Source organism: Leucopleurus acutus (assembly GCF_964270905.1).
Source record: "Leucopleurus acutus genome assembly, chromosome: X".
Taxonomy (NCBI): Eukaryota; Metazoa; Chordata; class Mammalia; order Artiodactyla; family Delphinidae; genus Leucopleurus; species Leucopleurus acutus.
Window position 1 is genome coordinate 112323124 of NC_139148.1, and position 14493 is coordinate 112337616.

General features: G+C 37.1%; 1 protein-coding gene across 6 annotated transcripts in view; it reads right to left on the bottom strand.

Annotated features, from left to right (window-relative positions):
• ENOX2 (ecto-NOX disulfide-thiol exchanger 2) overlaps positions 1–14493 on the bottom strand; it is a 283748-nt gene that overhangs the window by 15790 nt on the left and 253465 nt on the right. For all 6 annotated transcript variants that reach the window (XM_082864650.1, XM_082864649.1, XM_082864646.1 and 3 more), the window contains one exon: positions 13012–13126. In XM_082864650.1, the coding sequence (XP_082720776.1) occupies positions 13012–13126 (115 nt within the window). The remainder of the gene's footprint in view (positions 1–13011; positions 13127–14493) is intronic.

A 14493-nucleotide genomic window follows, 5' to 3' on the forward strand; every position in this document is an offset into this window, starting at 1 on the left:
TACACCCAAAATTGGAGAGACAAACAGGTGAATATAGAGAATCACAACTTACCAGAACAGAAACCCATGAGCAGATATTGCCACAGGAAACAGTGCCAAGGTAGGAAAACCTAAACTGTACTTGGCAATTTGCTGTAGGCTCAGTGTAAATAAGTCTGAGAGTTAAAAACTCCAGGGAGACCCAGTCATAGCTAGGTCCCTACACTTTTGTGAGTTTTATCTCCAGGGGCTCCACCTGGTCCTCAGAGTGAACACTGGAGAAAAATTCCTATGTGCTTCCAGCAGGGAAGGGGAAAAAGAATCCCTCTTGAGATATGCCAGAGCATCATATTCTTCTTTAAAAGGGCTGCCTTCAGAAGAAATGATTTTACCATAGCCTAACATACTGGGGTAGTACCAGAGCCTAACCAACCCAGGGAACCAACCAGCTCCAGACCCCTCTAGCCATTCTGTCCCACCTAAAGGGGGAGAAAAAACTGAGAAACACTTGTGAAGTTCAAAGTCCAGAGGTATAGGCTCACTAAAAGACTGAGACCTAATCATAGGACTATAAAATGATTCTCCTCCCACCACATCTTACCACAATACCACAAAAGTCCTATTTAACAGAGTTCCTTTCACCTAGTACATCATGTCCAGATTTCAACAAAAAATTACAAGGCATACTAAAAAACATAGTTTGAAGAGACTGAACAAGGATCAGAACCAGAGTCAGATATGGCAGAAATGTTGGAGTTATCAGACAGGGAATTTAAGACAACTATTATTGGGAATTTGCTGGTGGTCCAGTGGTGAGGACTATGTGCTTTCACTGCTGAGGGCCCAGTTTCAGTCCCTGGTTGGGGAACTAAGATTCCCAGAAGCTGCATGGTGCCAGAGATCAAAAACACTAACAGAAATGAAAAATCCCCTTGATGGACTTATTAGTAGATTGGGCATGGCTGGGGAAAGAATTTCTGAGCTTGAGAATATGACAATAGAAACCTCCTAAACTGAAAAGAAAAAAGAAAAAAAATTACCCCCCCAAGAACAGAAGATGCAAGAATTGTGAGACAATTACAAAGATGTAATGTATACATAATGAGAATATCAGAAGGAGAAAAAAGAGAGAAACAGAAACAATATGTAAAATAATAATGACTGAGAACATGTCTAAATTAATGTTAGACACCAAACCACAGATCCAGGAATCTCAGAGAGCATCAAGCAGGATAAATGCCAAAACATATAACATTCAAATTTCAGAAAATCAAAGAGAAAGAAACAATATTGAAAGAAGCCAGAGGAAAAAAACACCTTACCTATAGAGAATCAAAGATAAGAATTACATGCTACTTCTCCTCAGAAATCATGCAAGCAAGAATAGAATAGAGAGAATAGTCAAAGTGTTAAGAGAAAAAAAAATCCACCAACTTAGAATTCTGTACCTTGTGAAATTATCCTTCAAAAGTGAAGGAGAAATACTTTCTCAAAGAAAAATTGAGGGAATTTGTTGCTATTAGGCCTGCCTTGCAAGAAATGTTAAAAGAAGTTCCTAAGACAGAGGAAAAATGACATAAGTCAGAAACTTGGATCTACATAAAGAAAGGAAGAACATTAAAGAAGGAAAAAGTGATGGCAAAATAAAAACTTTAATTTTTCTTATTCTTGAGCTAACAGATAATAGTTTGTTCAAAATAATACTGACAATGTGTTCAATTATGTATGCGTGTGTGTGTGTGTGTGTGTGCGCGTGTGCGTGCGCTTATGTATAAGTGAAATTAATGACAGCAATGATACAAGGAATGGGAGGAAGGAATTGGGATTATGTTATCATAAGGTATTTGCACTACCCACAAACTGGTATAGTGTTATTTGAAAGTGGACTTGGATTAGTCATAAATGTAAATTGCAAACTCTAGGGCAACCACTAAAAAAGTAATAAAAAAGAAGTATAACCAATATGCCAACAAAGAAGAGAAAGTAGAATCATATAAAATGCTCAATTAAAACCACAAAGGGCTGGGAAAGTGTAGAAGACAAAAGGAAGAACAAAGAACAAGAGCAATAAATAGAAAACAGCAACAAATATGGTGGATATTAATCCCACTACATCAATAATCATTTTAAACATCAGTGGTCTAAATACAATTAAAATTCAGAGATTGTCAGAGTGATAAAAAACAAGAAACAACTATAGTGGTATCTTTAAGAAACACACTTTAAATATAAATATACATATAGATTAAAAGTAAAGGAATGGAGAAAGACACTATGCTAACACTAATCAAAAAAAAGTAAAAGTAGCTATATTAATTTTAGACAGAGCTGACTTCAGACCAAGGAAAGTTATCAGGGCTAAAGAGGGGCATTACATAGTGATAAAGGGGTTAGTACTACAAGAAGACATAACAAACAATGTGTATGAGCCTAACAACAGTGTGTCAAAATAAGTGAAGCAAAACCTGGTAGAACTGCAAGGAAAAAATAGATGAATCCACTATTATAGAGACTTCATACCTCTCTATCAAAAGTGGAACAATCCAGTAGGAAGAATATCAGTAATGACACAGTTGAACTCAACAGCACCATAAATTAACTGGATACAGTTGACATGTATAGACTGTTTCATTTAACAAAGGCAGATTACACATTCTTCTCAAGCACACATGCAACATGCACCAAGATAGATCACATTCTGCATCATAAAACACATCTGAACACATTAAAAGAAGAGAAATCACACTAGGTATGCTATCAGACCACAATGAAATTAAACTAGAAATCAATAACAGAAAGATAGATGGAAAATTCCAAAATACCTGGAGATCAAACAACACACATCTAAAAGGCACGAGTCAAAGAAGAAATCTCAAGAGAAATTTAAAAATATTTGAAATAAATGGAAATAAAAACACAACTCTCAAAATTTGTGAGATGCAGTGAAAGCCATGCTTAGAGGGAAATGTATAGCATTGAATACATAGATTAGAAAAGATCTAAAAAGAAGAAAGATCTAAAATCAATTATCTGAGCTTCCACCTTAGGAACCTAGAAAAAGAAGAGCAAATTAAATCTAAAGTAAGCAGAAGAAAAGATATCATAAAAATAGATCAGAAATCAATTAAATAGAAAATAGGAACTCAACAGAAAATTTATGAAACCAAAAGCTGGTTCTTTCAGTAAAATTGATAAACCTCTAGCCAGTTTAACTAAGAAAAAAATAAAGAAGACACAAACTACTAATGTCCAAAATGAAAGAGAGGATATCACTATAGATCCTATGGACATTAAACGGATAATAAAGGAACATTATGAACAACTTTATGTCCAACATTTGATAACCTAGATGAAGTGGGCCAACTCCTTGAAATACACAATCTGTTAAAACACACACAAGAAGTAAACATGGGAAGGAAATCTAAAAAGTATATGTATATGTGTGGCCGATTCACTTTTCTGTACAGCAGAAACTGACATGGCAGTGTAAAGTGACTATACTCTAATATAAAAAAGAAGACAGGGCTTCCCTGGTGGCGCAGTGGTTGAGAGTCCGCCTGCTGATGCAGGGGACACGGGTTCGTGCCCCCGTCTGGGAAGATCCCACATGCCACGGAGCGGCTAGGCCTGTGAGCCACGGCCGCTGAGCCTGCGCATCCGGAGAGGGGCCACAACAGTGAGAAGCCCGTGTACCGCAAAAAAAAAAAAAAAAAAAAAAAAAGACAACTTGAATAGGCCTCTATCTCTTAATGAAATTGAATCAATAATTAATAATTCTCTAAAACAGAAAGTACTAGGCCCACATAAGTTTACTACTGAATTCTTTTAAACATTTAAGGAAGGAATAATACAAAATTTCTACAATCTCTTCCAGATGATAGAAACAGAGGGAATACTTCCTAACTCATTCTATGAAGTCAGCATTCCCCTGATACCAAAACCATACAAAGACATTACAAGAAAAGAAAGCATAGACTGATAACTCTCATGAACACAGATGCAAAAATCCTCAACAAAATATTAGTAAATCAAATCCAAGAATGTATTAAAAAGAAATACACCACAATCAAGTGGAATTTATCCCAGGTATGCAAGGGTGGTTCAACATTCGAAAATCAATTAATGTTATCCATTACATTAACAAGTTAAAGAGGTTAAAGTCACATGAAAGTATCAATAGATGCAGAAAAGGTATCTGACAAAATCCAGCACCTATCCATGATTAAAAAAATTTCAGTAAACTAGGAAGAGAGAACTTCCTCAACTTGATAATGAACATCTACAAAAAACTTATAGCTAACATCATACATCGTGGTGAGAAACTTGAATCTCTCCCAATAAGAACAAGGCAAGGATGTCCCCTCTTACCACTGTTTTTTCAACATTGTACTGGAAGTCCTAGTTAATGCAATCAGACAAGAAAAGGAAATAAGATGAACATACAATGGGAAGGAAAAAATAAAATTGCCTTTGTTTGCAGAGGACATGGTCATTTATGGAGAAAATCTGAAAGAACTGATAGAAAAACTCCTGGAACTAATAAGCACTTATAGCAAGGTTGCAGGATATATAAAAAAGTTAATATACAAAAGTCGGTTGCTTTGCTATATACCAAAAATGAATAAGTGGAATTTGAAATTCAAAACATACTACCATTTATATTAACACAACAAAAATGAAATACTTAGGTATAGATGTAACAAAATACATATGAGATCAAAATGAGGAAAACTACAAAACTCTGATGAACGAAATCAAAGAACTAAATAAATGGAGAGATTAATGTTTATGGATAGGATGACTTTATATTGTCAAGATATAGGTTATTTCCACCTAATTTCTGGATTCAGTGCAATCCCAATCAAAATCCAAGCAACACAGTAATCAAGACAGTATGGTACTGGCACAAAACAGAAATATAGATCAATGGAACAGGATAGAAAGCCCAGAGATAAGCCCATGCACATATGGTCACCTTATTTCTGATAAAGGAGGCAAGAATATACAATGGAGAAAAGACAGCCTCTTCAGTAAGTGGTGCTGGGAAAACTGGACAGCTACATGTAAAAGAATGAAATTAGAACACTCCCTAACACCATACACAAAAATAAACTCAAAATGGATTAAAGACCTACATGTAAGGCCAGACATTATAAAGCTCTTAGAGGAAAACATAGGCAGAACACTCTATGACATAAATCACAGCAAGATCCTTTTTGACCCACCTCCTAGAGAAATGGAAATAAAAACAAACATAAACAAATGGGACCTAATGAAACTTAAAAGCTTTTGCACAGCAAAGGAAACCATAAACAAGATAAAAACACAACCTTCAGAATGGGAGAAAATATTTGCAAATGAAGCAACTGACAAAGGATTAATCTCCAAAATTTACAAGCAGCTCATGCAGCTCAATATCAAAAAAACCAAACAACCCAATCCAAAAATGGGCAGAAGACCTAAATAGACATTCCTCCAAAGAAGATATACAGATTGTCAACAAACACATGAAAGGATGCTCAACATCACTAATCATTAGAGAAATGCAAATCAAAACTACAATGAGGTATCACCTCACACCAGTCAGAATGGCCATCATCAAAAAGTCTACAAACACTAAATGCTGGAGAGGGTGTGGAGAAAAGGGAACCCTCTTGCACTATTGGTGGAAATGTAAATTGATACAGCCACTATGGAGAACAATATGGAGGTTCCTTAAAAACCTAAAAATAGAACTACCATACGACCCAGCAATCCCACTACTGGGCATATACCTTGAGAAAACCCTAATTCAAAAATAGTAATGTACCACAATGTTCATTGCAGCTCTATTTACAAGAGCCAGGACATAGAAGCGACCTAAGTGTGCATCAACAGATGAATGGATAAAGAAGATGTGGCACATGTATATAATGGAATATTACTCAGGCATAAAAAGAAACGAAATTGGGTTATTTGTAGTGAGGTGGACGGACCTAGAGACTGTCATACAGAGTGAAGTAAGTCAGAAAGAGAAAAACAAATACCGTATGCTAACACATATATATGGAATCTAAAAAAACAAAAAAAAGGTTCTGAAGAACCTAGGGGCAGGACAGGAATAAAAACGGAGACATACAGAATGGACTTGAGGACACGGGGAGGGGGAAGGGTAAACTGGGATGAAGTGAGAGAGTTGGCATGGACATATATACACTACCAAATGTAAAATAGATAGCTAGTGGGAAGCAGCCGCATAGCACAGAGAGATCAGTTCGGTGCTCTGTGACCACCTAGAGGTGTGAGATAGGGAGGGTCAGAGGGAGATGCAAGAGGGAGGAGATATGGGGATATATGTATACGTATAGCTGATTCACTTTGTTATAAAGGAGAAACTAACACACCATTGTAAAGCAATTATACTCCAATAAAGATGTTAAAAAAAATCCAAACATAAATAGAGTCAACTGATCTTTGACAAAGGAGCAAAGGCAGTACAATGGAGCAAAAATAGACTCTTTAACAAATGTGCTGGAACAACAGGACATCACAAAGATTAACTCAAAATGGATCACAGACCCAAATGAAAAATGCAAAACTATAAACCTCCTAGAAGATAACATGAGAGAAAATGTAGGTGACCTTGAGTATGGTGATGACTTTTTAGACACAACACCAAAGGTATGACCCATGAAAGAAATAATTGATAACCTGGACTTAATTAAAATAGAAACTTCTCTGTGAAAGACAATGTCAAGAAGACAAGCCACAAACTGAGAGAAAGTATTTGCAAAGGACACATCTGATAAAGGACTGTTATCAAAAATATACAATGAACTCTTAAAACTCAACAATAAGAAAATGAACAACCCATTTGGACTAAAGACCTGAACAGACACCTCACCAAAGATATACTAATGACAAGTAAGCGTATGAAAAGATTTCAACATCATATATCATTAGGGAATTGCAAATTAAAACAAGAATGTGGGGCTTCCCTGGTGGTGCAGTGGTTGGGAGTCCGCCTGCTGATGCAGAGGACGCGGGTTCGTGCCCCGGTCCGGGAAGATCCCACATGCTCCATGAGCCATGGCCACTGAGCCTGCGCGTCTGGATGACTGTGCTCTGCAACTGGAGAGGCCACAACAGTGAAAGGCCCGCATACCGCAAAAAAAAACAAAAAAAAAAAACAAAAAAAAACAAGAATGTGATATCACTAGAAACATATCAGAATTGCCAAAATTCAAAACAATGACAGCATCAAGGACTGGTGAGGATGTGGTGCAAACAAGAACTCCCCTTCATTGCTGGTGGGAATGCAAAATGGTACAGACACTTTGGGAGATAGTTTGGCAGTTTCTCACAAAACTAAACATACTTTTAGGATATGATCCAGCAATCATGCTCCTTGGTATTTACCCAAATGAGCTAAAAACTTTGTCCACAAACCTGCACATGAATGTTTACAGCAGCTTTATTCATAATTGCCAAAACTTGGAGGCAACCACAATGCTCTTTAGTGGTTATCTAACCACTGATATACTGTGGTGCATCCAGAAAATGGAATAATAAATGGCACTAAAAAGAAACGAGCTATCAAGCCACAAAAAGACATGCAGGAAAAGTAACTGCATATTACTAAGTAAAAATAATCAATTTGAAAAGCCTGCATACTTTATGATCCCAACTATATGCCACTCTGGAAAGGGAAAAACTATGGAGTCAGTATAAAAGATCAGTGGTAACCAGGCATTTGGGGGGAGGGAAGGATGAATAGGTTCAGCACAGAGGATATTAAGTTACCTGAAACTATTCTGTATGATACTACAATGGTGAACACATACATTTTATATATTTCTCCAAAACCATAGAATGGATACCAAGAGTGAACTCTAATGCAAATTATGAACTTTGGGTGATGACGATGTATTCAGCTACTGTAACAAATGTACCCCTAGGGTGCGGGATGTAGATGGTGGGGGAGACTGTGTGTATATGGGCACAGGCAGTATTTGGGAACTCTGTACTTCCTGCTCAATTTTGCAATGAACCTAAAACTGATCTAAAACTTAAAGTTTATTAATTGAAAAAAATAAGACACATAGGGAAACCTAGGTTAAATTTAATTATTTATGGTTATTGCATATTTTTCAAGATCACAATATCATAAAATCTACTTCAAAGTGTTTAATAAGAAAATTTTCATTCATTCAACAAACATTTATTGAGTTCCTTCCATGTTCCAGGCTTATGACTATTGTAAAAAATGAAATTCCACTAATCTCTATTGTTTATGCTCCAAATTTATGGAAATATTTGTAGTTTATTCCCTTTTTGACTCCTAACAGAGTATAGATGAACGCCTCTGTACTACTATCTTCTATGCCTTCTACTTTCTTCAACCCTGATTTGTATACAAATCCCTTACATCTATCTCCTAACTACCTACTGTCTGAAGCTGACTTCATTATATTCTGCAAATCAGTCCCATCCATCAGTCCATTTCTATCAGTTCTACTGTTATGGGTTGAATCTGTCCTCCTAAAAAAGATACTTTGCAGCCCTCAGAATGTGACCTTATTTGGAAATATGATCTTTACAGAGATAATCAAGTTAAAATGAGGTAATTGGGGTGGGCTTATAGATTTCTATGACTGGTGTCCTTATGGAAAGGGGAAATTTGGACACAGAGACAGACATGCACACAGGGAAAATGTCACGTGAACAGGAAAACAGAGATCGGGGTGATGCATCTTCAAGCCAAGGAATGCCAAAGATGGCCAGAAAACCACCAGAAGCTGGAGAGTGGTCTGGAACAGATTCTCCCTCAGAGCCCTCAGAAGGAACCAACCCTGCTAGAGCCTTGATCTCAGATTTCTAGCCTCCAGAACTGTGAGACGATAGATTTCTGTTGTTTAAGCAACTCAGTTTGTGGTTCTTGTTGTAGCAGCCCTAGCAAACTAATAAAATCACCAACCTTCCATTCTCTCTAGATTAGAAAACCTAGGCTCATTCTGAATTCTTTCCATTCTTCATCATTTATATTCAATCTAGCACAAAAGACTTTAGTTTATTCCCCCCAAATGACTCCTAGCATCTTTAATGTCATACTCTCTGTTACCTCTTTTTCTTCTATCATTTTTCTCATTTCCTATTGCCTTCACTAGTCCCAATCATCATCATTTTATATCTCAATTCCTATAAAAGTCTCTGGTTTGTCTCTATCAATCCAAACTTATCTCCTAAAATATACAATTCATGTTGCTTTTATCATACAAGTGCCATGGTTGAAAGACATGCTTATAGTGACATATTGCCTACTATGCTAAGTCTAAGCTTGGCATTCATGTCCCCTATGGTCTAGGCTCATCTTGCCCACTCAATCTTTTATACCCCTAATCACATCATTCTTATTTCCCTCTTTGAGCCGTGCTCCTTCTCCCTCTCTGCATCAAGATGCTTTCTTACTTTCTTGCCTTTCATCCAAACCTGTTCATCTTTCAAGGCCTTGATCAATTTTCACTGACTGCGACTACTCTGGCCCACACTCTCTTGCCCTGGCTGCATTCTAATCAGTAGCTTCCAGGTTAGCACCAAGTGGTATTTCTTACATTTTATGTATGTTTACGTATATTACATCTTTATTTCTATCAGCTGATGGGATATAATGCTTGTTAACTAACTGATCAAACTCCTAAAGTGGGAATACTGGGAGGTAGGAGGAGAGAAGGAAGGAGATTGGATACCAGTGGAAGAGAAAACTTTGGCTAGAACAGTGGAGAATTAGTCTAAGTCAATGTTTTCCAAATGTGCTCCCTGGACCACGATCATATAATTCATTTAGGATGGCTGATAAAATTTAGATTCCCAAACCCTATTACAGGCCTATTGAAGCAGACTCTATAGCACAGAAATCTGAATTTTAAAAGGTAACCCAATGATTCTTATATATATATATATATATATATATATATATATATATATATATATATACCAAATCTGAAAACCACCAATTTAAGTGAAGAAGGCAAAAGACAGATGCTGAAAGGGAACAGCTATCCTTATGTTTACTGGGTACATGTACTTCCCATCATGGTTAACAATAGAATGAAGTAGTTTCACACTATCATGATTTGCTTTGATGTGATTCTCCCTCTTCAACACATTGCTTTGAGCACAGCGGTCTTTTCTTCCATGGCAAGAGTATTTCCAGTTCTGAATCACAAATATGGGCTTAGCTACCATAGAGAATCTCACAGAACAGAAATTTTGTGGCACTTCAAGGAAAGGTAACAGACTGCTAGCTTTGACTCAGACTGGGAAGTATATTTAACCAAAAACATGCTATAGGCTCCTGAAATTCAAGTTTGGTAGCATGGAGAGAGAGAAAAAAAAACTTTTGAGTTCTAGTTGCTTAAGCTTTTCATTGGAACCAAGCGATAACTAAAACATGTAGCTGATTTAGATAAAAACTGAAGACCTGCTCACCGGCTCACACTGAGCAGGATTTCTGCAGTTGAGTACTACAGACATGCAATAACAAAATTAGATACGATCAAGGGGAAGAAAAATGCACAGAAGTCCTTGAATTAAAATGAATTGAAACCTGGGAGAAAAGCTATTTGGTAAGCTCCATTAAGTCCATTGTACATAGCTTTATTTGACAAAGCAGCATCCTGGCATGTGGAACAGGAAAGAAAATAGCTATAAGATGATCTGTCAGGGAGTTTCCAGTCTCTAAAGAAATAAGATTCTGTGCAGTAGCCAATACAGCTTTTAACTCAAAAGAGATACAGAAGCAAAATGCAATTATATAACCCTAGTAAGTACATTCAATCTGAATCTCCCATATACCCCTCTCCTCCCCCAATAATTCCTCAAACTCAACAACTTATCAAGTGGATGCTCAAACTTACGGTCGCATTCATTTCAGGGTAACAGTGGATTTATACTGTATACAATACTGCAGATACTGAGGTGGAGACAATCCTACAAATCAAAGATTAATCAGCTATAAAATATCCTGGCTAAACACTTAAATAATTTGAATAGCTCAATTATTATTAAATTTTTGTTTATCTTGGCTATAAGTTTATAGTATGTGTCTGCAGTTATTAGTTTGCTGTTCTGAAAATATTAACTATTCACTGATTACAAAGGGTTTATTTAATATATATGGAGGTTTATATGTTTAGGGATGTAACATATGGCAAAAATAGAGGAAATTCAGATGTAACAGCTAATGAATGCTTTTAAAAAATTCTGACTTGGTGATTTTCTTTCCTTAAGAGTTTTTGTTCATGGAGTGAAGATTCTGGGATCACTCAAGTGGCTAGAGCTGCTCACTTCAATATGCAAGTACAGGAACCAATAAATTCTGATTTGCATTATAATCAATCTGTTTTCTATCTGTCTCACACAGACACACAGACACTCACAGAGACATAGACACACAGACACACAGACATACACACACAGTGGGGGCAGTATACTACCATATCTCCAATGTTTAGCACAGGGCTGGGAATGTAATAGTTATTAAAGGAGTGAATGAATTCACTTAACCATTATAAAATCTTTGTTAGATAGTTTTTATAATGTATTTCTTATAAGTGTGGAAGCTGAGGCTCACTGAGGAAGAAGTCCTTTCTATGTCAAGAAAGGCAGAGCTTGGACTAGAACTCAGGTGTTCTAACTTTAGGTCCAGTGTCTTGTCCACTGTGCTTTACTGACTGCTAAGATTGTATAGAATGGTTTACCTGAAAACACTCATCTTTTAGCTGATGTTTTAATCTCTCCCATGGTAACCCCCCTCCAAGATGATTTGTTATGAAATTGAAGGGTGGTGTCTTATATTGTTCAACAGGTTTGCCATTTGAGTTCCACTGGGGACCCATACCATGGCTATCGTCTCACAGTGAGGTCCTGACTATACTAGGTAAAAGCAAAAGGCTTTATCCAGACAACTGTTTGTAGACCCCTATTTGGTTCCTAATAAACCTCCAGGTAACCACAATGGAAGGCAGCAGATAGGTAGACTCATATACTGTAGATATTTCCACTTAGTTTGTAGATTCTCTCTTTTTTTTAAAAAATAAATTTATTTATTTATTTGTTTTTATTTTTGGCTGTGTTGGGTCTTTGTTGCTGTGCATGGGCTTTCTCCAGTTGCGGCAAGTAGGGGCTACTCTTCTTTGTGGTGCGCGGACCTCTCGTTGTGGCTTCTCTTATTGCAGAGCATGGGCTCTAGGCATGTGGGCTTCAGTAGTTGTGGCACGCGGGCTCAGTAGTTGTGGCTCACGGGCTCTAGAGCTCAGGCTCAGTAGCTGTGGTGCATGGGCTTAGTTGCTCCGGGGCATGTGGGATCGTCCCAGGCCAGGGCTCGAACCTGTGTCCCCTGCATTGGCAGGCGGATTCTTAACCACTGAGCCACCAGGGAAGCCCTCGGTTCTCTTTTAACTTTGTGATTTTTAAAGAGAAATATTTAATTTTTATGCAGATACATATATCAAAAATATCCTTTAAGATTTCTATCTTTGGAGATCTTCATCCAAAATTATATAACCATCTCCTACATTTTCCAACATTTCTTTTGCTATATATGTATTTTGTCATTTGAATCTTCAATCCATCTGCTATTAATTTTGGTGTAAAGTATAAGTGATGTAGGGATCTAACTTTTTTCCTAAAAGTTTGGCTAGTTACCTATTTATACATAAACTGTCTTATAGTTTCTACTGTAGAACGTCTTATTAATAGGTCCAAGCCAAATATAGAACAATACCACCTAAATGTCCAATGCTCCTAGGAAGAGAAAGCCCACTTTTAGTTAGGTACTATGATGAAAGATGGCAGTAAACTAAGACCACAGTAAGTCCTGTAGCCACAGGGTTGACATTCAGCCAGTGTGTACTTATACGGCCTTACCAATTGTCTCTAGCTGCTTCCAGTCTGATGGGTTTGTGCCCATACCTTATCGGTTGTTAATGGTTTTAAAATATCATCCCTTCCAGTAGGTGTTAGTTAAATAAAGCAAAGCAGAATAATCTTTACCTGATTCCTCAGTTTCTTTTGTTTCTGTTGTTTCTTCTATTTCATCATCAGACATCTCCATTTCTTCTTCTCGCCTGATTCCCATTAATTCATCATTATGTATGTTGCGAATTTCCTAAGGTTAAAAGGTATGCTTTTTAGGTGGGAAAGCCTTGAAAATGTTGAGGAAATAAACAGAATTAAGGACTAGGTAAAGCAGGGTCTTTTTAAACGTATAACAAAACTTCAGAGTAGTCTTAAGGCAAAGGCAAAGGCAAAGGCAAAGGGGCGTGTTGAGGCTGAGGACAGTCTCAATACACAAAGCAAACTTTGTACACTCTGTCCTGCATAGGCTTTCTTTCCATACCCAGAGCTCTAGCAGCCGATGATTCTTGTATCCCTCCCATTTTAGAGAGTACCATTGACCATGAAATACCTTCCACCTCTTACATGGATTTCTGGACTTTCCCTTAAGGTTCTGCCATGTTCACCTTCCCATGTCAAATCCTTTGATCTTGCTGCTTTCTAACCTCTTCTCTCTCCCTTTACAGTCTTACTCAACAGAACTCTTAATCAAACATTTGCAGGTTTAGTAGTTAGAGTAAAAATGAGCTGTCAGGACTGAACTCCTACCAGATCAACCCTTCTGTGGATAATATCTATATTCTGTGAACAAAAAAACAAAACAAACCAAATCCCTAACTACTTGATGCCATTGGAGAATGAACAAAAACAGGCATATTCTGAAGAGGAGCCAACACTTGGAAGAAGGGTGTGGGTCTTCCAGTTTTAAAGAGACTTTTAGTCTGAGAGCAGACAACAGCTAGCACCTCATATGGTGGCTAAATTTTAGATAGAAAATCCAAAGTCTTCATATCCTAAAGAAATAAAGGAGAGAGTTCAGGGCAACCACTGGAAGCCAATGGAAAGTGAGGAGGGGATCCCAGAAAGTAGATAGCCAAAGAGAGAGGGATCCAAATTCTGTGTATAAGAACTGTACAAATTTCTGCATGACCCTTGAACCATGAAAGCACATGGCAGATTCCAAACAACCCAGCTAGGCTAAAAAACTGAACTGAGATTTGAGTTGCCATCTAAGAGAGACAATTTCTAGCTTAAATTCAATGAAGTAAATTGACCATTAAAACAAAAGAAAACAAAATCAACATTCTTTGAAAGAATATAACAGAATCCAAAGACTTAAAAGCAAAATATTCACAATAAGCAGGTAAAGCCCCCAGTTAATTGACATACCTACAAGAACTAGGTTGAGATGACCCATTTTCAAGAGAAAAGACAATCAACAGAAACCAAGCTTGAAATGAACTAGATATGGAAATTAGCAGAACAAGGAGTTAAAGCAGCTAATCATAACTATCTCAATGACGTAAAGGAAATATGTTAATAATGAATGAAAAGATAGGAAATCTTAGCAGAGAAATAGAAACTTTGGATGAGCTTAACAGTAGAATAGAGATGACAGTATACAGAGAAAGCTTAAAG